The sequence below is a fragment of the Perissodus microlepis genome, chromosome 10, assembly GCF_051167445.1.
Source record: "Perissodus microlepis isolate ML-2025 ecotype Zambia chromosome 10, ASM5116744v1, whole genome shotgun sequence".
NCBI classification, from domain to species: domain Eukaryota; kingdom Metazoa; phylum Chordata; class Actinopteri; order Cichliformes; family Cichlidae; genus Perissodus; species Perissodus microlepis.
The window spans coordinates 27,789,929-27,816,866 of record NC_140470.1 but is presented as its reverse complement, the minus strand read 5'-3'; the positions used below and the strand labels follow the sequence as shown (position 1 = coordinate 27,816,866).

Sequence of the window (26,938 nt, the reverse complement as noted above, 5' to 3'; positions counted from 1 at the left end):
GGTTTTGGTTGCCTGATCTCTATGAAGCGCTGCCAACAGTACAGTTGCAGAGCGCCCTCTGGTGGACAAACCGCAAAATCAACACATAATGTGGTTAAAGACGCTTCTCACGTCTCTTCTTCAGTTTTTAAATTCTCATTTAATCTAATGTATCAGTATATAGCCAATATATGCCGGCTTCTACTGTAGGCACTCACTCTTCTGACCTCCTCTGTATTCTTTTGCAATTTCAACCAAAAAACAAATTTACATTCATGACCCCATCAAGCCTGTTATTGATTTTCAGTCCAGTTCTTGTGTAATGGGCCCAACATGGGCCATACCTCAGCCTTTCTTGACAGCCACCCTTCCACTGAGAGAATTACTTCCTCAAATTTTTAAGGTTGCATTACTTGGGACATTAATTTATCCTAAGATATGCCAAGTTTTTATTCAATAGCTTATTGAGAATCATCTTGTTGGTGCCAAAATACAATGTTATGGCTCTCTTACTCTTATCTTTGGCATATTTTATACATTCTGCTAAAGAAATGGGATCAAATCAGGCTGATAAGCTACGTGTCGACAACACAGGTTCATCCTTTGGGTTCGGTGCCTTCTTATATGTTTGACTGACTTGGATTAGTTTTAAGTGGCTTAAAAACAAAAAACATTCCTGTGAAAATGGTCAGGTGCAAGGACTGGACTGAAAATGAGTGAAAAAGAAGCCAATGTCCAAAGAAATTCACAAAGGTATGTGAACTATTGCTCAAGACCACTTTAAAAATATTAAAGTCTGGCTTCATGGAAGCAAAACATGAAGAAATGAGGGGTGGCTCAAGACTTTTGCACAATATTTACACACAGTAGTTTAAAACTAACCAACATACATAATATTCATGGGGAAAAAAGTAATGGAAGAGAAATCTGACAGTTTTGTGAGTATAATATAATAATAAACAGAAACACATGGATAGTTGGCCAGGAATAAGTTTTATATAAAATTTGAACAGTGGATACAGAGGCGATATTATGTGTATAAAAAAATACATACAATAAAAGGAAAATAAATGAATCTTATTTCTATTTTGAGCAGATGTTCAAGTTAGCTGATGAAATGTAAAAGGCACTAAATGTACAACATTCCAGTTTTAAAGACGGTAAACAAACAGAGGCCAAAGTCATTCAGAGACGAATGAAAATAATAATAATAATAATAATCACAGGGCATTTTGTTGTCTTTGTTATGCCAGACATAGTGCAGATTTTACAACATAACATACCAAACGATTCTCAAATAACACACAACTATTTACCATCGATAAACACCGAGCACGCACTTTAAGACCCGCGTCCAATCAGAACACCAAACGCCGCCACCGCGCGAGCTCCGTCACATCGGAAATCTTTCATAATTTATAGTTTACATCACGATTTCTACAACGGCACTAAACACTGCAATGAGTCACAATTAGGAGCAAAGCGACCAGCAGCTGACGGTTTGTACACGGCTGTTTCGTTTTGGTTTGAAATGCATGCTGCAAACAAGAGTGTTTTTAAAAAACAACCCAAAAACAAAAAAAGGAAACAGAGAGGAAAAGATGGAAGACATCGCGGTGCTTGCTGGCTGTGATGTCACAACCACAGTCGGGTCAAAGCGGCCAAAGCCTGGATTTCTTCAGCCTGAAGTTGGTTATGACCCATTAAGTTTTACTGCTGTGTCAGAGGATTTCACAAATTTGGGATAAATATACAAAACGTGTGAGTAATTTCCCTTTTATGTGTCAGCGCAGACACGGAAACATCTGAAGAGGTCTAACAAACACTTCCTTCCTTGTGGAAACCCTCTTTCACCACAGTTGTCAAATCTGTCCCGAAAACACAGGCTTGGTTGTCGGCCTGCGTTAGGCTGTTTTTACCCAGGGGTTTCCTCGGTAACTAACCAGACTACTTCACTAGTTTTAAAAAGTCAAAGAAAACATTCACAATTAGGCACAAATCTAACAGATGAAGTTAAATCCAGTCCACACAATTACAGCATGTACATTTTCAACAACCAGTCAGTAACCCCCTGGTAATCACTGGTCAATAGGGAAAAATAGGTAATCTCCAACTGGCTGTTCATTGGCTGTGGATGGTGGCAGAAAGTCACATGGTGCTGCACCAAAAACCTCACAGGTTGCTGTGGTCAACGGTAGCCTGCACAGAAAACACCAAGCTGTCTATACATGCTCGACAAGTACGCGCCAAGTGGTGCAGAAGCTGACGAGCGCAACGGAAACTGGAAACGGAGAAGGCTCACCTTCAAAGTAAAAGTTGTGCCTTACTTTTCAAAAGTAAAGCACAACTTTTACTTTGAAGACAAACACTAGTTGCACTAATACTTAGTGAGCGTTACAGGCAAGTTGGTGTCTTCCATGCAATCTAATAGCAACCAAAGCAATCAGCTGTGGTGCAGCACCTGGCAACCACTCTCCAACCAGTTGGGGAATATAAATTTTTACAAGTCAGGTTCTATGTGACTGAGTGTGAATAATCATCGTCAGTACCGGCAGCCTTCCTTGCAGGTCCACGTTTCTGCAGAGCCTCTTATTTTCTACATCTAAGCGCCGCCTTTACCCTGATTAAACGACGGTTACACTGACAGGAAACATTTCCTCTCCATTTCCAATAAATTAACTTTATTTACTGGCCCCAGCAGGTCAATAAAGTTGGGTTTCTCTTACACATTTTAGTTTCAGGCGTTTGATGAGCTTTACAGCCTTGCTGATAAATTTCTGGCTTTGCAAAAAGACAGAGGAGATACAGACCCTTCATCAGTATAAAATGAAAAGTATCGTACTTGAATAACTCCTCTGGATCTCAACATTTAAAGGACGCTTGAAGGATTTAGGCTTTAAGAGCAAATGTGAGGCCTACCCAAACTATTCTGCAGGATACCTCTGCACCATGTTAAACAAACATGGACTTAAAGGCTTTTTTAATCAAGCCACATTTATTAGTGTTTTCTGCTCAGACTGTTGGCTGAAGAAACTTAAGCCGGAGCCCTTTAAACCGGCTGGTGTTGCGACACTTCTTGCAGGCGCTCTATGCACATGTCAGAGTGTCTGGTGACAAATAATTAAGACTTAAGTAAGAAAAACAAAGCATGCCACCAACTTTCTCGAGCAAACCGCTTCCATTCTCAGGAAAGACATCCACAGCCATACCACACTGGAATGAGTTACAGTATAACAGCACTATATCTTACACGAGGAGCAAGAAATATATACAAACACTGGTCAGCATGGAGTTTTACTGCATTTGGAATCACAAGACGAAGCTGAAGGAATCAAGATGGCAACACAAATATTCGCGTTAACAAAAACCAAAGAAATTACAACATAAATTTGGCTTTTTGGAAGAAAACAAAAGTTTTGGAATGTATTTAAAGCATCTGAAATCGGAAAGTGTTGGCATTAGATATTTGGCCCATTAGTTTGACAAACACAGAGCTTTATATTATGCATAAATAAGAAAAAGAGGACGGATAGTCTCATAATAATGCGTGTTATGTTAGTAAATTGCATGCAAATGTCTGTATTGTTCCACAAAATAACATCTCCCAGTTTTCATAGGAAGGAGATCTTTCACCTCAATTGAACCTAACATGCATATTTCAACATAAAGAAATAAACTGCCCATGGCTCTTTAATAAAAACAAAGGAATCACATAAATCTACCTGGGTTGCATTGTCCATGTGTTTATATGTACACAACTGGGACAATGAAAAATAAAAAAAAGTGACAGCAACTGAAACTTAAACGTACGGAATTTTCCACTGAGGTGAAAATCTAAATGCGGCGTCTTTACCGGTACCACAACGACATGCCGGGAGTTTACAGAGAAGTGAAGCATTCACAGTAACACCAACGTCAGACAGCTGCTTCTGCTCTTAAAAATTAAATAAACCAGCCGAGCAGTACCAAAGTTATTCTTTAGATGTCATTATATCTGCATGCAAAGTTACCGAAGGCGGTGTAAAAAAACAAAACAAAAACACAACAACAACAAAAAAAAAAATAAAAAAAAAAAATCGACATCTACATCACTCGCCTCTACAGAACAACATCACTATGGAAGAGCCAGACGATGGAGAGGGAGCCGTGGCTTCGGCAGACTGTTGCACCAGCTGTTAGCAAAGTCGATGAGATATGAAGGCAGACAGACAGAAGTTACAGTACAGGTCGAGTCCGCTTTAAGGGTCACCGCTCACTCACAGTACAGGACGTCTAAACTTCCACCAGGAGAAAAAAATGTTGCCGTTTCAGTCAGAAGTTATTCTTCTGCTGTTAAAGATTTAATCCTTTTACTCAAAGTAGTGTTTTTCCTTTTTAATTTGACTGGGTTTGAGTTCAGACAACACATATTATCCCTAATTACTTTCTAATCTGAGATGACACATTGCACAAACTTTGGTCATTTTATCTCATGCAGTGTGGCATAACTGACAAAAACTGACGCTGTGTATTACCAGCACTATGCTGGGAGACATATTTACTCTTTAGCATAGAAACAATATCGGTAAATGTACTTTCTTTTTTGTTCCTCTGGGATGATCATTGTGTTAGCTATCAGGACTGAGCAGCTTGAAGTTTCACATTTTGTAAAGATGCAAAAAAAAATTTGTGCTTTAATTCTACAAATTACGTTCTTTTTAATATTCCAGTGATCACTGAATGCAGGGGTTCTTTCCTCGTTTAGATGGGAGTTTAAAAAAGGTTGAAATTTGTCCAAAAGCACTGCACAAGCTGTTCTCTGTGAACAGAAGTTACAAATTTTATCTGAAGGAGTGAGTCATAGTGTGTCATACACACCACTTCAGTTGAACAGGAAAAACTTGCACAGTCTGAACTCTGACTTGTTGATGAACCAATCGGGTTTTCAGGATGACAGAGATGCGCAGAGATCAGAAGCCCGTAAACAAAGGAGGATAAAACGGTGGAGCGTCTGCCCGGCTCATTAATGGGACTTTTAACACTGTGAGCACACATTGGACCACACTACATCTCTTTACATTGATCTAAATGCGGCACAGTTTGGATCAGACGAGAGCACAGGTGCGACTTTGTGACGACTACAGTCTGCCGTTTCTAACAAAAAGATGTAACTTGAGGTTTTGACGTTGGTAGATTTTCTTTGATCTTTACTGATGTTGCTGTTTTTACAGTTTCAGACCAGTCTCACCGGCCAATAAAAAGCACCAAAGTTTCGGCAGAAGTGATCAATGAATGAGAAGGCGATGTAAGACAAACAGTGAGAGTATCGTTCAAATATCTGCTTTATAACGTCATCTTCTCTCTGGAAGAAACAGTTTAACGCACCAATGTTTTTTGTTTTGCTTCGTTTTATTAAACGGGGCTCACTCGGTTCAGGTGTGAGCATCTTAAGTAGGACTGTTGAGTTGGTGCAACAGCCTGCTAAACCTTTAATGGGGGACGGGGGGGCACAAAGCTACAAGAACAAAAACAAAACAAACAAATAATACTTGGAATGATAACCGAAGGCTTTCTCGTTTTTATGTGTGCCCCTGGTTTTTTTTGGAGAACAGTTTTGATGTAACGGAGTGGTGGAACATCGACTTGGAGTGTTTTCATAGCTTTTTTTTTCTTTTGTTTTTACAACAAAGCACATGGAGACATTACTTTATCGTATAATATCATCATGCTTTCAGAGGACAACATTTTAAAGAGAGAGAAATAGAGAGAGAGAGAGAGAAACTGCACCACTTGTGTCCCTGTTGAGATATCCCCACCCTTCCCAAGAGCAGCTGATAGAGAGGTCTCATATTTTACTGGATTTTTGTTTACTTTTTTTTCTTTATTTGGTCCCCGGTTCCTCTTCAGTTTTTACGAATGTCAGCATAGACCACGGGCTCCATCTTATGGAAGGAGTTTTTGCTGCCTGAGTGATCCAACTGGGCGTATATCACCGGGCCCTGGAGGACAAATGAGATGCAGAGCAGGAAAGAAACACAGTCAGCCAATGACACAAGTAGATACAGAAAGAAGAAAATAATAAACGGCAACCTTTATATCACTTTACGCACATGGGTTATTAAAGAAGCCCAAAGTCAGAAACCTAGGTGGGTTTTGTTTGTTTGTTTGTTTGTTGGAGCTTCTGATTGGGAGACAACAGCTTCTTATAGTTTGACTTAATTAGTGCTTAGCTGTGGAGATGTGAGGGCAACACACACAGATAAAAAGGCTTAGATAATTAGTCCATATTTGGATAATTACTTAGCAATTACAGGGCCTCTGAAAAGTGGCTTACATTAGTTTTTTCCACATTTCCTTCCCACTCCTATTAACAGCTTTGGCACTGGTTAAATTTAGTAATAATGATAATAGTAACATTACACTGCCAAAATATGGAGTATCACTCGATATACAAGTATTTAACATGTGTCTCACAAAAGACAGGAAGAGGAACTCTTTAGCACCTCATGTTTTGTATTCGGTTGATAGGCTTTAGCTGTGATACAATAGTTTCCAAACTTCTGGGATAGATGCTGAATATTTTATCTCATCTTACTGCATTTAAGATGATTTTAAGGGACAAGCTACAGCTGGCCTTGGTAATCGTTCAGACTTGCCGTGATTGAGATTTAAAGCCTTGGGTGCTTCCTAAAGAGAAGCGTGACCAATACACTACAAAAGTGCAGGACTGCCACGGGATCATTACTGCACGCAGACTATACAGTACAGTGTAGTGAGAGTGTGACAGCCGTGACTACAGCCGCAGAGACAGCTGTGTCATCCAGTGGGTGCAGTCATAATTACAGTGACAGCGTCTTTCAGTGAGAAAGCTGGTGAACCAGCTCCTCTGTTTCTCTTCCTAAATATAAATGGTGCAGACCGGTGCCCGCGCAGCCGCAAGTTGGGAACGTGCTGCACAATACACGATACTGTATCATAAAAACGGCTCTGCACGGGTCACAGAAAATGCAAATGTTATTGTGAGGGTTAAAAAAAAGTACTGCAAAGTAGAGCAAAAGTTATCAAAACACCAATTTAAAGGGAAAACCCCCAAAACAAAGCCAAAAACACGCCACGCTTTAAGAGACTCGAAAACTGAACAGCAGTTCCGTGTCTGTATGGGATAGTCTAGTCTTCTTTTTAAAATAAAAATAAAAAATAATAATAACAAACATAACTATTACTGAGAAAATACGATTTTTTTTTTTGGACAGTAAACCTAAAATTGTTGAGTGTTGTTTGGTTGATCAGGATAAAACCGATGACATGCTGGCCTTAAGACAAATGTAAAAGTTGTGCTTGACACTGATTTTTCTAATATTACTTATTATCATGTTTAAGTGATTTTGATGAAAGGCGATTTCACATTTAAATATAGCAGAAATTAAATTTTTTGCAACAAGGGCGGGAGTTCCGCCTTCATGTATTATTCAGAGGAAACACTTCACTAAAAATAATAAATAGTCAAAATCTGTCCTAAGATTAAAAATAAATAAATTCTCACTGTGAAGACTGGGTGGGGGCTCTATAGTTTGTAAATAACTTTTACATTTTATCTACATTTTTCAGTTTTTGTTAAATTATTCTGCCACCTTTCACTCACACTTTAGAAATCAAATCCAATTTGTTGTTTTGTTTCATTTCAAGCAAAATTCACTCACAAGTTTGAAGATTGGTTCTGCTCTCTGTCGTATTAAGACAGCCCACTAAAGATTTCTCAGGGTGAGTTGACTGTTTGATTTGCTAAAACAGATCAATTATTCAGCTGATAAATCTGAGAAATATCAATAAAGGGAGAACACACATCAGAAAATTTCAGTCTATTAGCTAAACACAAGAAATGCAACACCTGATAAATAACTGTTCATGATGTCTAAAAAAGTGAACTAACGATAGCATTTGGGGCAATCGTGGCTCAAGAGTTGGGACTTCGTCTTGTAATCGGAAGGTTGCCGGTTCGAGCCCCGGCTCGGACAGTCTCGGTCATTGTGTCCTTGGGCAAGACACTTTACCCTAGCGCCTACTGGTGTTGGCCAGAGGGGCCGATGGCGCGATATGGCAGCCTCGCTTCTGTCAGTCTGCCCCAGGGCAGCTGTGGCTACAACTGTAGCTGCCTCCACCAGTGTATGAATGTAAGAGTGAATGAATAGTGGTATTGTAAAGTGCTTTGAGGGTCCCGAAAAGCGCTATATAAATGCAATCCATTATTATTATTTTTTTTTTCTTTATTTTTTTCTTATTCTTTTCTTCTTAATATTCCCCCCCCTTTTTTAGGTTGTTTTTTTTGGCCAAACAATAAAAAACATGAATGGAAACAACTGAAAATAAGATTACGTACCAAATAAAATTCATATAAAATCAGAACTAAATATTACGGATGGATAAAAAGTTATTTTCAGTTGCATTTGGATACGTTGTCCACATAAATGTGACCACCTTCCAGTAAAACAGAGGCAGCCACTGGTTTTTTGCTCCTTCCCTTCGTCCCCCAACTCATACCTGTAGCGGACCCGAGGGACTGGTAGATCTGGAGCCCTCCACTCTGGACTCCACCTTCTTTCGAGGCTGCGGAGCCTGAGAGTTCACGCTTTCCAAGGACGTACAGCTAGTTTAGGTGTAACGGAGTCGAGCAATCATTGGTGCACAGTCAAAGTGAGACGAACACAAATAATGGACAAGACAAAAACAAAATCATGAGACATGAGAACATGAAATGCTGCAGCTGAGTGCCGACTGGAGGTGCACCGATGGGATTTAGACCATATCAGATTGGTGGGTCTGCAATTTTGGAAGCACATTTGCAATCAAATAAAATCCAAATTAATATATTTTGATGAATATTTTTATGACTGATTCTTTAGCACAAAGGTTACAGTTTATAATTTTGTACTTAATTTATAGTGTAATATAATTTAGCTTCCTTAATTTTATAGATAAACCTTATCTCCATCTCTATCCATAACAGTTTAGCTGTTTTAGTTTTATCTATGTGATAGTTGCATTTTTTCCCTTTTCGGTTTTGAATTTTTTTTACAACAACAACAAGGTAATAATTGTGGCTCAGTCACACTAGTAAGAAAAAAAGGACTGAAAATTTGACTACAAAAATATTCGTAGTTGCTTAGTGATTGCATTGAACCAGCGGCAAGCAGTTGGGACAATTACAGTCGCAAGCCAACTGCACAGCTCATCTGTAGGAGAACTGGTCTCCAAACAATTGTGATCCGACTCAAACGGACTGCAGTTGCTTTCAGGCAGATTAGCAAAGGTTTGCAAATTACTGTCATCTAATTTATAAATGCACACCGCTTGCCAACCCATCGCAATCAAGCAAAGTAAGTTTGCACTGATGAGTCCAACTAGTGTCTTTGCAAATCTCTTTCCAGGAGGTCAACAAGACTGCAAGTTCACTGCACACAGCTGCAATAATTTGGGTCATTGCACGTCTCCGACCAGTTTTCCCCAGTGTGACCATGTGGGAGATCTTATATTACATTATCATTTGTAATATGTGGTTTATAATCTGAATGTGAAGCCTGGTGATTTCTCTGATACTGAATTTATTCCATTTGAGAGCTTACGGATTAGGTTCTTGGCTCAATAAAATTATTTTTTTTATTTAACTAATTAAAACTGTTATCTAGAAATCTGAAGGTCTGTGCTTTGGCTCTAGAAAACTGTACAAACATTTACTATTTTCCAACATTCAACACTAAAACAATCAGTATTGCTGAATGTAATGTAATGAGCAGGGCAACAAATACAGCCACTGATTCAATTGTTTTAATATGTAGAGCAGAAGTACAACAATGGAAATTAACCCAATAAGGTTTATTAACATTCTCCATTGTTTATCTTACTGTACCGCATCTGAATTACTTGATTTAGAGTATATGCTCATCTAAATTATGGATAAATATTAGTAATTAATAATACTTTTACAAAAAGTTAGTGCAAACATAACATAACCAGTCATTAGATGCTCTTCTATTGTAATGATATCTTAATTAATGACAGTTAATCACATAAAAGCAAAGACTGATTGATCAATTAATACATCAACAAATGTTTATACTAAGTTTTATTATTTCTTCCTCAGTATGAAGAGTAAACCAAATATTTTTGATTTTAATCAGTAGCTCAATCAAACCTCTCAACAAATGTATTCAATTTTAATTTTACTTATAACATAAAACAGACAAAACAATAAAATGCCAATCCGTTTGTGCTTGAATCAATACTTATTTGATACAATTTAATTTCTCAGTCTAGGGGTTGTAAATCTTTTAAGTCAAGCAGCCAATCAGTGCAACTCTAGTAAAGGCAACAGGGGAGAGAGGCAGTTTACTTGAAAATAACAACATGAATGCTAAATGAACAATGAGAGGCCAATATTTAAGCCCATTAAGATGACTGAACACTGCCAAAAAAAATAAATAAAAATCTGTAAATACTGTTGTCAAATAAACATGTTTCATGAGGGGAAAAAAGCTGACGATGGGTTAGTCTCACTGAAACAGATGAGAAAGAGACCGTTTAGTTTTGTATGTTAGTGGCAAACGATGGATAAAAGTTCTACACAGTTAAATAACCTGGTTACATGTTTAAATTGTTTCCATCGGCCTGGAGACTACGCTGCCTCTAGCTTGTCCTATTTATAAAATAGTCAAAAAAGTGAATTAAAGAATTAAAGTTTTATCTTCTCAGCTAATATATGTTACGTACATCGGTAATTAATTAAAAGTATTCTTTATTCTATGTAAATGAGGGTCAGGATGATCGGATAGGTTAGTGTAGGTATAACTTCAAGTTTTGTTGCGCGACATCACAGCATCATAGCAGGTTAATGGCTCTACATTAAACATTAAACTGTTCTAAAGAGTAAATCTGCCTAAAGGAGAAAATGACTGTAACCAGGTTACTTAATTACATATAAATGCATTAAACGACAATGCGTATATTAAATGGCAACAAGCTCAACATGCTTGTAGAAGGTGTTGCTGTGAAGTTAGTGGTGTTAATACAATTTAATGGAGGGGAAAAAATGACTGGCACCAGTGAAAACAGCCACCCCACAGATCCCTGTTAGCTCAGCTCACAGGCTCAACCCACTCAGCAGCCAAGCAGAAGGTGCCAGATTTTTTTTTCTTACTCAGTCAGAAGCCAGTGCTGGTGCCTGAAGTAGAACTGTTTCCACACAAAGCATTAGCACTGGCATGGCTCCACAAATTTCAAGGTTGAGCACAAAACTATCAACAAGAAATTTGCAGCTGCATTGACAAGAGAGACCTCTCAGCGAGTGCAGCTTTTGCTTTGCAACCTTTAGTGTTCAAACCTTTTAAAAATGTGGGCCGATTCTCAAAAGACAGCATATCAGACCTGGCCTCTCATTGAGACCTTCCTGATGGACAAGAGGGACATCTCTCAGATTTGTGGCTCTTTTGTTTATACCTCAGATGAAGAAAGAGTTTCTATGGCATGCGAGGTAGACGTGGTCAAAAATACCTCAGGCATGCAAAGTCTGGAGTTGACACTTTTTTAAAAACAAACGTGTTAATAATTAGTACCCACCAAACACCAGATACTGTAAAGTGTTAGAGCTATACAGAGGGTTACCGGTCTAACGGGAAAAAAAACAACCTCTCAAGTGAAATATTACTGAAAACAAAACAATGATTCAGGAAACCAGTATCATCTGTTTAACTTACCTTTCATTTTAACAGCATCAAGTATTATTTTCACATCAGTATAATGAATACATAATGTGAGCATTAAACATCAAACAAATCAGGTAAAGTTACTATCAACAGACACAAATAACCAAAGAAAACAACCCAATTATAATTCAGTCAGTCAGTGGGGGTATTTTTCTGTATTCACGGGAGATTAACGTTAACATATTCTCATTGCTAGCTATCAATTAAAATACCACTTGCTGTTTATCATTATTGTTACAGGTCATTTTTACAGGATGTGGGGATGAAGCACTTACTTTATGGATTTAAAACATCTCATACAGCTGTAGATATAAAGGATTTTACAGATGAAACCACTGTCTGTGGCACACAAGACAAAATATTCTCAAATCTTTTAGAAATGTTAAACTTTAATACTGTCTAAACTGTATTTATGAACACCTGCGGACCCTGCATGGATCCAGGTTTATAACGATAAATAAATAACTAAATAACACACAAAATTCACTATTAACTACTTTCTGTAGAAAACAGAAAAAAGTAACTGCAGTAACTGAGTCACATTGAGAACGAAATTAATTAATTATACTGAAAAAAAATCTAAGTAGAATTGGCGAGTCAGAAAAATGTACATCATTATCATGTGTGCATCGCTCACACAAGATCAATATTTCATACTTAAATATAATGATAGTGTCACAATTATAGTGAAACTACTAGTACAGATATAAAAGGTGTAAATCATATAATTGTAGTATTCAGTATTTACCAACTTCAAAAACTTTGCTCTTCATGATGTATCTTCATATTTTTATATCTATAATATAAATATGGAGCTTAAAGCTGCTAAGAACAAAAATAAATAAACTAACAAGAGTTTGACTGCGACTATGTCTGGATATATATGAGTGCATCACCAAATAGTTGTTTTATCACGTGTACATGTGTGTTACATTTATTAAATGTGCGTTCAGCTTATAACTGCATAACGTTGGCGTTGAGAGTGAAGCTACTTTTAGGTTCTGAATATAGTTTTTAAACTTTTGAAAATTTTGCAGCTTCACTGCAGTTGAGGTCATCGGTAATCTGGAACAGCATAAAGTTGAATGGCTCACTTACCCTTCGTAATCATGGCGGTTGTGAAGTACCCTCATGACAATGCAGGCCGCCACAGCAATCAGCACAAGCACCAATAAAGCACCACAAACTCCTGCAACTATAAACGTAGTGTTGTTCTGCGAATAAGACTCTGGGGGGGAAAGAAAAAAAACACACAATGAAGAACATTCAAGGTCAGTCCACACATCCATGATATTCCAGACATTCCCAGCCACACCTGACATTTCATCCTGGGGGATTCTGAGGCTTTCTCAGGGCATCTCACTAGCGGGTACTGGGTCTACTCCAGGGTCTCCTCCCAGTTGGGCATGCTTGGGAGGCACCCAGGAGCCATCCTAACCAAATACCCAAAACATCTCAACTGGCTTCTTTTGAAGGGCCAACAGCTCTGCGGGACTGTGCAAAAGTCTTGAGTCAACTAACAGACTATTTTGTAATGTTTTAAAGTGGTCCAGAGTTTCCAAAAATGTTGGACTAATTACTCACAGATTATGACAAAACTGCCCAAGAGTTTCATCTTACTTAGTTTGATAATGGATTTCAGAATGTCCTCCAAACTAAAACAAATTAGACTTCATGTGAAAGACCCACATCACCCAGTCACTGTAAATAAAGCTACGCTACTACAAATAAAACACTTTTAAACCCCATTCCTGTAAATTAACATCACAGATGGGAGTGGTGCTTAAACCTGAGTATCCAGTAGTATTAAAAGCTGGAACCACACTAAGGCAGCTCTTTGTTAGAGCCAAAGCGTGTGAAGATAAACAGAATCGTGTGTGAATAATAATTTTAAAGTAAAAAGTGGATTTCAGAATACAAAAATAAGATTGTGAGCACAAGGCTGACTCGAATCCTTTATCATGTAGAAATACAGTTATGCTACCATAAATAAATCACAAAATTTGAACCCCCGGGCCTGGAAACCAAGAACACAGCTGGGCGTATCACTGAAAGCTGAGCAACAAAAGCTGGAACAATACCAAGGCAGCTCATTGTGAGAGCCAAAAGAAACTGCGGCTAAAACATAGTCGAGTACAACACACATGCTCTATTTAGACTCTTTATTGCTTCCTAGATACAGATGTTTGGTACAAAGAAAAACCTCAACCTGCGAAGAGGTGCAGCCACATGTAAAGCAGACAAGCCATCACATGCACATGTGGTCTTCAGCTGAGTGAACACAAACAGTGGTTGTGCAGTGATTTGCCGTGTGTGCTTGAATAGCTTGCATTTATTAGTCTTTTCTCATTAACTGATGCTATTCGATGCGTTTATTTTGTACCTTTAATGAATTTCACCTTTAACTGATCAAATGGAGTCATTTATGACCTCAGTTATGTATGTAAATGTACATGCAGTTTATTAGACAGAGCAGACAATCAGGCCGTGGACCTGTTGCTGCTTTCAGGGATATATGGATAATGTTTGTTGCCCAGTTACCCAATCTCTCTGGCAGGGAACAGAGTGGTCACACCCACTCGTTGATGAAATCACAGTTCTTGTGGTCAAAATTCTGTGATTTGAGCAGTCCATAAAAGGCGCAATGCACTCTAGAGGCTAAAATACTCCTGCTGTGATTTAAAGTTGCATGAAGGGCCTCAAAAACCTGGTGAATTATGGGGTAAAGCCAGAAAATTATTGCATTTTTCATTCCTGATTGGCAATTGCAACTTTACAAATCAGTCTGATCAGGAATATGAGAGAGAATAACACAAATATCTGTCGAGGGACATAGTGAACGGGTTTAGTCTATCACTCACACAGCATATAAAAACAGTATGCGTGTGCCCCTTTTTGCAATGCACAAAAATGCCAATGCAAGTGGAAACCTGCTCTCATGAAAGACCAAAGGTAACGTCCTTTTCCTGTAACAGGATGGCATCAATAAATCTCTAACGAGCTTGTCACCAAACGTTGTTTCTCTGTTGTTGTTTTTTTAATTAATAACTTTACCCACATCTAATATGAACACGCAACACTGTAACATAATGCTCAATTTTAACGTGTAATAAGCGATTTTTTTAGGGCATGCGAGGGAATAAATGTGAGCCCATAAGAAAAAAGAAAAGCATTTTTGCAGCTAAATACGTCACTGTGTGCTGTTTAGTGCCAGCAGGCAGAGTAGCACTTTTATTCTTGACAGTCTTTCATTTATCTTTTGAATTTGGGAGATATGGATCTAATGTTTACAGATGCCTAACAGGAGATTCAAAGAAAGTTTGCAGTTAATCCGGTTTGAACTGCAAGTAGTACAAAAGCATGTCGCAATAGCATTCCTAGATAAACCATTAAGTAGTCCAGGATTTAACTTGTTACAGGTGGTGCAATCGACACACTGTGGTTAAGATGGCCACGATCCAGTCCATCATGTTTGATCGGCTAGTGAAACAGAAAAGTCTCCTCTTTGCCTGGAAACACAAGCGATAGTGCGCAGAGGCTCACACTGTGCTACACTGTGTTTTCTCGCCATCCAATCAGCATGTGTGTGAGCAGAGCCCTGCTGAGTGGGTGAAAACAACTGACGAGTGTCTGGTCAAGGCCGCAGAGTAGCAGGAGGCATTTAGAAAGACATCTTTCCCAGCCACACTAACTCAACCTGTCACTGATTTTTCTTTTTATAAATTTTCTACATTTCCAACATTTAACTCTGGTGCATTAATTTCAATGTAAATCTGACAAAAACTCACCTTTCAGCACGACCCTGAGCTCGGTTCGAGCCTGCGTCCCCCTCACATCTGGGGGGTTCTTCACGTCACAGAAAAACGTGCCGTTGTCGCTGAAATAAGTCGGGCTCAGCTGTATCGAGACGTCCCTCTTGTTGATGTCCCCGATAAACTGCACGCGGTCTTTGAACTCCTCTGACCCTGGGAATCCTCTCCCACTTGTAAAGTAGAAAATCTACAAAAAGGAAGGAAATGCTGGTGAAAATGTACTCATGTATAAATGGGGACATCTCCGACCCCTGAAGGTTCTCATCTAGATCAGCCGTGTTCTCTAGCAACCACCGAGCAACGGGCTAAAATGACCTGATTTTATTGATCAAACAATCCCACATTTTTCTCCCCTCAATGTGATTAAATGTATTTGTTTTCGAATAGCAAAAACAGACCAAGCAATACTGTAACATGGACTTTTACTATTAAATAAAATATATAAAAGTACAGTAATGCCAGATTAAGTAAAAGAACAGACATTTAGACAAAATGCAATAAAGTGTACAATAATTAAAAAACAAATCTCCAGGTACTAAAAACAATAATAATACATTCTTTTGACAATTACTTGAACAAAAATCTCTAATATTTACTGCTTTCTTACCATCGTTTTATATTTGTATTTATTAAAATTATAATTTTTATTCTTTTTTTGTCCTTTTATTTTTTGTATTGGGTTTTACTCATCGTCCAGCACTTTGGTCAACATCTGAGGTGTTTATATGTGCTAAATAAAACGACTTTTTTTTGGACACTGCAGCAATATTGTTCTTATATTTGACATAGATAAATTAATAGATAAATATTTCCATAATTTAGTAAACATAGAGGTCAAACAAACTGGTTTCCTGGCTGTGACTAATATTCCTGTATACAGGAACAACAGCTGTCATAAGACACCTACACACTGAACAGTCTTCACTGCAGCCACACTGTGCTACGTGGAACTGACAGGACATCAAGCATCACGTATGTGAATTGTATGATGATACTGAACTTACTGAACCTATTGCTGCTGCTACTACGATTATAACATAGACGGCAGTTTTTCCTCTGTCATTTGTTTCTCTGGTCTTTGGCCTTGGCTCAGTCACAATGACATGACACATACAAAAACAAGGCTTTTTTTGCCACAACTCAACTAGATTTTCTTCTTTACTGCAATCCCAAATTTTGTTTTGCAGTTTTCCTTTTCTTTATTATGGCTGAGGTTTTTTCTTTACCTTCAAAAATTAACACAACAATAAATAAATAAAGAATTCTCTCAAAGTTGATGTCAGATAATTTGATTCTTTTGTAGAAAAACAGAGAACCTGAAGTGCCTTTCATATTGTTATCAAACTATAAAGAAGGATTAAATATGCTAACAATTATTCAGTAAACCGGTTTCATTCTTGTAGTTCTATAAACATAAATGCAACAAAAAATAGCATTAATGTAATTAAAATCCAACATTAAACTACTAAATAACTTGTAATGTAATTATTTGTACCAATCAGTAATGGTGAAAGCTGTGTTACTGTAGCTGTAGCTTCAATTTGTCTTGCAGCTTATTTCAGATTTTTTAAGGGTTAGTAATGCAACATTAGGCAGTACTGATTGACAACTTCTTCTCTGGATGGAAGTCGATGATTAAAGGCTCTCCTTTGTAGTCAAAATGAAAGCAAAAAAATGATCATGTTATCCCAGCAATTTTGTTTTTATAAATCACCGAAAGCCAAAACTAATGCAGCCTAATTAAATTTAAAATCTTATTGGTTGACGCCCTGGACCGTTTCCTGCATGTCCCCTTTGTTTTCCTAGCTGCTCACTAATGTCAAGTTTGGGTCTCAAGCCAACTTTGAACCTCTTTCACTGCACAATGTCTTGAACAAAAGGAGGGAACATCTCAAACCTGTCTAGGCAGCTCAAAGACGGCCCTGCAGATGTTTACAGGCAAAGTAGGTCACTCTTGATTAGTTGTTTTTTTTGTACTGAAATGCGTAGAATTTGAAACGCATGCACCAACTACAAATTTTTGGTATCCTGCCATCTCTAATGACAACAGTTGCTTAGTGTGTTGGACAATTTTGACATTTGGATTAATCACAGAATATCTGAGGTACTAGAAATACCTTTTTTTTTTTTTTTTCAACATTACTGCTGCACAGCCTTTTTCCTTCACTGAGCAGCTTTCCCTTATCTTAGCTTTTTGGTGTTTTTTTTGGACAAGCATCATTTCTGTAGGAAGAGAAGTATTTATTCTGCAAATGATGGGTCTGAAACGTCAGAGAGATTGATGTTTTAAGATACACAGCTCGATGTTACAACATGCTCAAAGTGTAGACAGCGTGTATGTGTTCTGCCATGACTGCTCTGCAAATTAAAGGCCCTTCAGCTATGTCATTATATATGCATGAGTCAGATCACAGCAGACAGACAGGCCCCGCCCAGCCTGACTGGACTGTAAACAAAACGCCTTTGTAGATAGGACATGATCCACACAAACGTCCCTCTTTTTTTTTTTTAGCTGCTTAAGAGTTTTAGAGGAATATACACTAATAAGTTCAAGCTACTCACCACAAGTCAATTCTCAGCAGTAATAAATAACACTGTAGGAAAAATCTGTAGCTGAAAACTAAAGTCTACAAAGAGATTTAAGTCGACAAAGTGCTATAAGAACTAAAGAGAAAAATGAAAGCATACCACGGGATCCAATTACGATGCTCAAGCAAGATAGCAGCGGGACATGAACAGATGAAAGCAAACGGAAAAATTAGATAAAAACAAATATGTAGATATGTAAAGACAGTACATGGAGAGAGTATAACTGTACCTGATATATTTTTAGAAGAAGAAAAAAAAAAAAAAAAAAAAAAAAAAAAAGGCTGGCGCTTAAACTGAAAGCCTACTGAAACCAAATCATAACAATGTGCTCTCACCCATCCCTCAGGGAACAGCCGAATCCGTTCTTCTTGTGTCACGACAGATAAAACAATCGCAGGAAAACATCCTTAAAAACTGTGGGAAATCTTCCCAGAGCGGACACAACCAGCGGGGACTTACCACGTATGGAGATTTGTAGAACTGACTGTCGGGATGACTCGACTGAAAGTTCCAGGTCACCGTGGTGGCCGAGCTGACCACTTCGCTGGACTTAAAGGTGCATCGAAGAACCCCCGTGGTACCGTTCTGTACTATCACCTCGGGATCAGCGTGTATCTCGATCGCAGACGTGGGTCTTGTGACTGTTTATGAACACAAAACAACAAGTGTAAGCACACAAAGCAGCAAGGGTTCAGGGCTAAACCAAAATCTGTCCACACGAGTTAGTGTGGTCAATGCACCTTAGAATTACATCATATTTTTTTAGTTTTTAGGTTAGGAACTCCGTAAATGTCACTTGCAGAAAGCATCCTTTATTAAGGTAAACAAAACAAGAGGCATTTTTCATCATTCACCAGCAACATTATAGAGCAGCAGTACTGCTAAAACTATCCCAGGTGGTGAAACATTTAAGCAGAAATATAACGTACCTGCTTAACACTTTGATAAAACTTAACCTTGTAACTCTTCAGCAGCGGCACAATATTGTCACATAAAATTCCACAAAAAGCAATTAAATGCAACTCCAGCACACTATTTGTGCATGCAGAAGGGCTTTTGAATTAGTTGTTTGTCACATAAAACTGAAATTGGAAAATATTTTCTACCTGGGATGTTTTATCTTGGATTGGTTTTTTTTTAATCATTATTATTCTTATTCTCGTTACCATCTGCATCAGTAATTTTAATCCTCTGTTTGCTTTTCCTGTCATTTGGAGTCCAACTAGGGAGTGCTCAGCTGAGTCGTGCATTTTAGTTTTCTCATCCTTTGCGGCCTGGTTTTACTACAATGGTGTTTTTGCCTCAAGTAGTGAATTAAGTGTTGTTACCACTTCTAGCAGGAAATGTTTTCTTTCACAGTTTGTAAAATATTTTGCTTTGTTTGAAGTTAAAATAACTTCTTTGGCATCATGACACTTATAAATATGTAAAAACTTAGATTGGTATTAGCGCAGATGGCACCATCGACCTTCATCAGCCAAACATCTGTATCAGTCAGTATTCTTAAATTCTTAAACCTGAATAAACCTGTGCTGAGCTGAAGGGTTTGTTTGTTTTTTTTATTATTAAGATTTATTTTGCTTCCCCCAACACAAAGGGCACAACACATACACATAGGGATACATGTTTGTTTTTCTTATTAAATTTTAATTTCACTGAATTAATTATTCAAGTGTTCCTAATTAAAAAGATTTCGTCCAAACCCTGCAGTGGTAGTAACGATTACTGTGAGCATGACCCAAAATCATAAATTAAGGTCTAACACATTCATGCCACTGATCTTTGAACCCTTCTAAAACTTCCTCACGCTTGTCCTGTAGAGCTGGATGTTGTTTTAGTACTTCTTGCTTGCTCTTAGCTGGCCTCTGTGTGGGAAAACACATATGTATGAGTCAGAGCACTAAATAAACAACTGAAGTGAGGTCACAGGCAGCGAGACAAGCCTGACTCAGATTTTAGTCCGACTTCAGTTTGTGAGAGATGTGGAAAGAGGTAGTATCTTATCCAGCCACCTGTAAGATTACTCAAACTATTTTCATGTAACCGGAAAAACAGACGGATGGTTTTACAGCTCTGCTCATTTATCCAGAATCCTCAATTCCCATATTTATGGCTGCATCAAAGGCAACTTGGTGTTTGATGTTGTGCATAGTGTAAAGAGAGACATACAACTGAGCAACACGGGCTTTCTCTGCTCAGAAACAACCTAACAGGTATCACAATGGTGATTATCAGCCGTCTCTGCTAAACCAGGCTTCCTGCTTCAGGCTATGTCACAAGAGTCACATGACTCTTGTGACAGAGCCTGCTTCATTTAGACATTATCAAAGGAACAAAGATAAAGATATAAGACAAAGACATATAAAGAATATTTTTTTTAAACTGTAAAACGCAGCACTGAAGCTGCAAATAAACAGACTGAAGTTTCACAGATTTTTAGCCATAAACATCCTACAAAAAGACTGATTAATTTTCAGAGATTTTCTGGTGTAAACGTAGGTCCGCAAGACTTTGCCGAGTGTTCTTCTGCAAGGTTTTTCCACAGTTGTAACATCTCCCTCTGTATATATGTACATCTCTAAGCTCTTGTACTGGAATGCAATAAAAACCGACACAATCGTACACTTGTGTCTTCAACCTAGCTGCAGTGGCCACAGCGTAACACAGCAGATTAACCCCCCTAAAAAAAAAAAAAGGTATAATAACCAACCAGCAGGTGAGTGGTTGGTAAGCAGACTTGTCTGCAAACACTCGCCAAGAATACCCTCTGAGACATAGTGAAACTACATGGCAAAAAGTTCCATCTTTTGAAATGACTACGGCAATAAGGCACTACTTTGTTTTTGTTTTTTTAAGTCAATGTTCACCATTTCCGGCTTTGGGTTGCACTTTCTCAAGTCATACTAGCGCTTGGCTAGTAGCTGACGAATATTTGCACACAAGTCGATGACTTACGTGTAACTCATCGACCTGTCGGTGACTGTGGCAATCTGCTAGCGACCAGGTGCAATCACAGGGAAATTTCAATTGCAACACCTGCTTTGTGATTGATTTCAACCTCCAGCAACCAATTGCAGAACACACATTTTTGCCAAGCAAATGGTTGGTTGCCAGATTATTGCCAACTGTTCTCTAGGCCTGTGTGACTTTTTAGAGACCGATGAACACAGAGCTAATAAAAAGCTTTTCCAGCATTCACAACACCAGCACTTTTTACTGTGATCATAATTATTAGAATGATTTGGTGAAAATGTCGCACCTGGTGCCAATTTTAAACCTAAACTGCTCAGACCAGATTAGATTATCTGTTAAATTCAAGTTAACATGGCAACCTGCATCAGATAATGTGATACTTAATCTGATTGTTCTTATAGCTGAGAAAATAGATACCCAAATGTGACCCTGACTAACTGCACAACCTTGAACACCAAATCAGAACCGTTTTTGACACTATAAATTGTAGAAACAAGACTGCAGTGCAATACTGGACACATTGGAGACAAATAAATGCAACAAATGTTCTTTAAAAGGCTGTGTGATAAATGTCAAACACTGACTGCACAGCTTGATGATTAATAACCTGACCATAGCAGCTGTGAGTAGGAAATGTTTGGCAGTACATTCACCTTTTTGCCACCTTGAAAGGTTTTGATACAACTATGAATATACAAATCGAGCCACACAAGTATTAGCAAACAGAGATACGTGACTTCCACATCTTGTAATCAGAAGAGCTAGCAGGCCAAGGTATAAAAGCAACAGAGCAATAAGTAGCCTCGGCCTCTTGCAGACATTAGATCCAAGTCTGTTTAATGAACACCAACAGATTTAGACTCGGGGAAACACCGTGCTTCAAAAACAAAAGCAAAAGCAACTCTTAGAGCAGCATATAGTCAGCACACTGCTGAGGCAATCTCACAATAATTTATAAAATGAAAGGAAGTATTTGTCAGATGATATCAGTCTGTGATTCAAAGCAGAACACTGTTTTCCGTCTTCAAATTCCAGTTTTAAAAGTTGTTTTTAAGGTTGGCAAAACCGTTTGTGATTTCTGCTCTTAATCTCACTTCACAGAAACATCCTGTCCAAAATCAAATAAAGTGACTGTCAACTGCTGAGCCGGCTAATTTGCAATTTCATGCACATCCTTTCTAAAATGCCAGATCATGTTGAGCCTGTAAAAGCCGAGTGATCTAACGATGATATAAATGTAATTTGAAGTGGAAAAAAAAAACAAAACGCCAAACTAAACTAAAAAAAGAAAAAAATCAGCTGGATTATGCAGAAGATAACCTGCTAGTGCTCGAGTTGAGAATTCATCTTTTTAAAAAAAGGTTGCTCTCCATAATCTGCACTTCATACTTTGTGCTTTACCACAAGGTTCAATTTTTAGGTGGTGTAATTTTCTATTTGTGAACCTAGAACTTCTTCTTTCAGTTGTACACCAGCATTAAAGACATACTTTGACCTAGTCATCCTAAAAGCTGCCGTTTTAAACTGTTTCTGCCTTTTTAAATATTAGATGGCAGAGACATGTTCAACATTTTTCTTCACAAACCTTATTAAATCATTGTTTTATCGATTATTAACCGCTCTGTATACATTGCTTTTTCAACATAGTGTGGTCGAGCATCTTTTAAACAAACGAAATCTTAATCCTTCAGTTCTTAATAACTTCGGACCAATTTCTTAACTACCATTTTTAATCACAAATTACAGAAATTCAGTTCTTTTGAAAAGCTTCACACATCAGCAGCTCACATTAACTGTGGTGTACCACAAGGTTCGGTTTTAGGTCCTATGGTGTTTTCTGTTTTTATGCTTCCAGCTGGTCACTTTTATTAAGTTTCACTGCCACATTTACTTATTCTTATTACTTGTTCTTTCATTGCAACGCCAACAACATTAGGATATAACCGTGAGACCTGGTGATCCTAAAACCCTAGGTGCTGTTTTAAGCAGTCTCAGTGATGTTAACTGTTAGATACAATCCTTCAGTTCTTCATCCTTCATCAAAAGTTTAAGAAACAGTGGTTTCAACCCACTTTAGCATTTGTGTGCCTAAATGGCAGTTTGGAGAAATTTCAATAGGGTTTTTGAGCTCTACACAGCACAGAAAAGAGGTTCATCGAGGTAACCAAACACCTTCTTTTAAACAACATAAAAGGGACAGAAAGCCACTATATCTTTTTAGACATAAGAGCAGTTTTCGATACAACAGATTCCAGGATTTTAATAGATGGGTTGGGATCAGGGACAAACCACTTGGTTTCATTTTTATCTCTTAGAAAAAATCCCCCCAAAAACTATCTAATAAGAATATGCAACTTATGGTACACCATAAGGTTCAATTTTAGGTCTTATGTCATTTCTCATTTATATGCTTTTCACATTTATTTAGTTTTACTACACCCACATCACAGATCTAATATCCCATGAAACCTGCTGATCATAAAAACTTGTTTTAAACTGTCTCATCATGTGAAATGTTGGACGGTGCATTTTCTTAAATCAGTTAAACCCCAAACAACATCCCTCTCAGCTCCACACTGTTTGGTCTTGCTTTCTCCAAATAAGAACTATCTTGAGAGAAAAACTGATACTTTCACATTCAGACCTGGATGAAGTATACACACTAAATTGTGGATTACAGTCAACACTTTCCTAACACATACTGTTAAAACTACTCAAATTGTATGCAAATATAATTTTTCCAATGTTCAGGATGTTAAAAATGTTTTAAAAAAATTAACTACAGATAAATTAGATTTAAGTGTATGTTTTCCTTCTTAAGATGCACATTTTGAGCTGCTAAATGTATAGCACAAAACGGCTTAGCCAAAGTAATGAATGCAAGTTCGTGCTGTAGTTCACAGCTTTTTATATTACTATGCGACCAAACTGTGTGCTTTGCGAGGGCACATATACCCTGTGCCTGAATAGATAGAGGGCCCCTGGTCATTTCAGTCCGTGCCTCTCACCAACTCGCAGGCAGCTGCAGTAACACGTAGTTACAACACGAAGCCACTATTGTGCTTCCTGCCAAAAACAAAAAAAAAATAATAGTGACGCAAATCTGGCTATCCAAAGCGAAACTTCGCGCAAAAATCATGTCCCTGCCGTTGTGATGCTACGTGTACCATTAAGTACACAGTGTTTAGTACCTAACATACTTCGTTATCTGGGTCAAAATACGGTTAGCGAACGACGAAATGAGACGTTATCGCGGGGGCTGGAGGCTGTGCTAGTCCACCTGCATGCAGATTAAAAACAGTCTTAGTGTGCTGTTCGATTATGTAAATAAAATAATTGATTGGTAGCTCTATTAGTAGACGACATTTCACAGGTGACACGTAAATACCGTTGAGACACACGCCTAACAAAAGCTCTATTCAGAAATCAGCGTTTAAACGGCTTTACTTTAAATTTTGGTTACATGTACGACAGCGCACACTTTTAAATATCTCCTGCCTTACTAGGACATTTAAATCAAATCGGCACGGGTCTTAAAACACCCAGGGACTCTTATTTCAGCTAAACAGCTGGTTAGCATCGCTACTTTCCACGCCTGAACCCACCTTCACCTTCCGCAGGACGACGCGGCCAGGGGCGGCAGCCACCATCCTGTGCCAATCTCCATTCAGGTTTTAGTGAATTTAACAGATTGCATTTTCTGTAACACTGTCTCTCACATACGGTGGAGTCTCTAACCCATATCCCAGTAAAAAAAAAAAAAAAAAATCCGGGCAGTCTTAAAGATAGTTTCTCGCTTACGAGGCTGAAGAAAGGCGTGTTAACTCTTAAAGGATTGGGAATAGAGGTGTAAACGCTGCTAGCCTGCTAACCTGAGATCCCACCTAAAATAATGAACTCAAACGTTTACAAATGGAAATTTAACCCAAGCGGGGCTTCAACACTCACCCAAAACAACACAAAGCGTAAATCCAGTAAATAATATACGCTTGCGAATCGTATTTGGCCATTTGGACTCCATTATGTGGTTGTAAACAGGAGTAGTTGCTCCGCTTTTTTTTTTTTTCCTCCACCCTCCACTGTCCTAGTGGTTTCTTCTTCTTCGCTGCGGGTACAAACAAATATGGGTGCGGCTGCTGCTGCCCCCTATAGAACGACCAGACGAACCACACATAACTTCTACCAACAGGCAGCAAACAAAAGGAGGATTTCATGAATAAAAGTGAGCGCTTTCTGCCTGAGGCTAACAGTATCAGCTATATTTTAAACCTTTTTCTCTTCAATGAAACCAAACTAAACTGAAGAACAGGGGGTGCTATATAAGGGTGGAGGGAGGGGCACACAGGGGAGTCAGGGGAGAATGAAGCTAGAAAAGGAAGTGAAAATTAAATAACAGAAGTTAAAGAAGGAAGAATGTTGCACAGAGTTCAGGGAAGAGTTGAGATGAACTCTGAAGAGTTATCAGATGACTGGGAAATTGTCAAGAAGGTATTTGGTGCATTGTCTGGAAAGAGGACGAAAGGGTAGAAGTCTTGGTGGTGGAATGAGGAAGTACAGAAAAGGATTCAGCAGGAGTATGGGCTAGTCAGAAATATGAAGAAAGCAAATAGAAGTTCTGGGAGGCTAGACGTACCGAAAAGAAAGGGCCGCAAAGACAAAGGTGGATCAAGTGGTGTTTAATCTGACGATGTGGTGCATGTGTAATTGTGATGCTTGTAAAGCAGCGAGATGACAGTCAGCTGATAGTTATGCTGTAGTGAGGATGGCCTAGGAGCTACAGTCTGTAACTGATAATGGTGGTGTTTTTGGTGCTGTGCAGAAAGCACAGTACACTCGATGTTGTACTGAAGTCGGCAGGATCGGTGACGTGATGGAGCACAGTCTGCACACGCTGAAGCAGAAAGGGGAAAATCCTGAATCTCTAACAGCTCAAATATCTGATCTGTAATCATCTTTATAAAATCTGTCTGCAGCAGTTTGCTTAGAAAAAAAGAAACTACTACATTTTATTACAATCCCTCCTGTGATGGCGTGATGAAGTGAAGAGCTCCATCTGCTCATAAATACATACTAAAAAGAGGAATTCTTTCTCCAGGGCCTGAATGCAACATAATGCATAAAAGTATGGAGGTAAAATGAAGGAAGGCTTCTAATAGAAGATGAATGATGGCAAGATATCTAAGCAAAAAAAAAAAAAAAAAAAAATCACCTGTGTGGAAAAGATATGAAGGCACGGTATGATAACTTTAAACCTGAGCACTGGAGGAACTGTGCCTGTCCAAATACGAACCATCCTCTTATCTTTTGGCATTGTCCACACATGCTGAGTCACTGGAAACAAATATTATTAGTATACCAGTAAGAATGATTAGATTTCAGGAGAGTTGACCAGACCTTCGCAGCAGGAAGTGGCTGGGTTTGAATCCACAAGTCATTTGGGGTCTTTAAGTGTGGATTTGCATCCACCATTCTTCCTGTGTCGGAGTGAGCTCTCTCTGGGCTTCCTGCCACAGTCTAAAGATGTGCATGTCAGGTTAATTATGTTAGTGATAATTAATTATCATTATTATGTTAATCTCATGGTAGGTGTGAATACTTGTCTGCCTCTCTGTGTTAGCACTCCAACAGACTAGTAACGCTTCACCGTATGACAGCAGGCGATGGGACACTTTATTAGTTACAGCTTGCCAAGTTAAACCTCATTTTGCTCTCATAGCTGCCTTAATTTCTTATGGCACAGATTCAACAAGGTGCCGGACACATTCCTCATCATATTGACATGATGACATCACACTTGCTGCACATCCATGACGTGAATCTTCTGTTTCACCACATCCCAGAGGTGCTCCA

General features: G+C 38.4%; 1 protein-coding gene across 1 annotated transcript; it reads right to left on the bottom strand.

Annotated features, from left to right (window-relative positions):
* Window positions 1-953: 953 nt before the first annotated feature.
* mpzl1l (myelin protein zero-like 1 like) lies at window positions 954-25,180 on the bottom strand. The gene is made up of 6 exons (XM_084940901.1): window positions 25,037-25,180; window positions 18,575-18,756; window positions 15,503-15,713; window positions 12,813-12,942; window positions 8,497-8,602; window positions 954-5,957 (listed from the first exon to the last, which is right to left on the bottom strand). Exons 1-6 carry the CDS (start codon window positions 25,107-25,109, stop codon window positions 5,862-5,864), a joined length of 798 nt encoding a protein of 265 aa, XP_084797027.1. The 5' UTR covers window positions 25,110-25,180; the 3' UTR covers window positions 954-5,861.
* Between the last annotated feature and the right edge of the window lie 1,758 nt (window positions 25,181-26,938).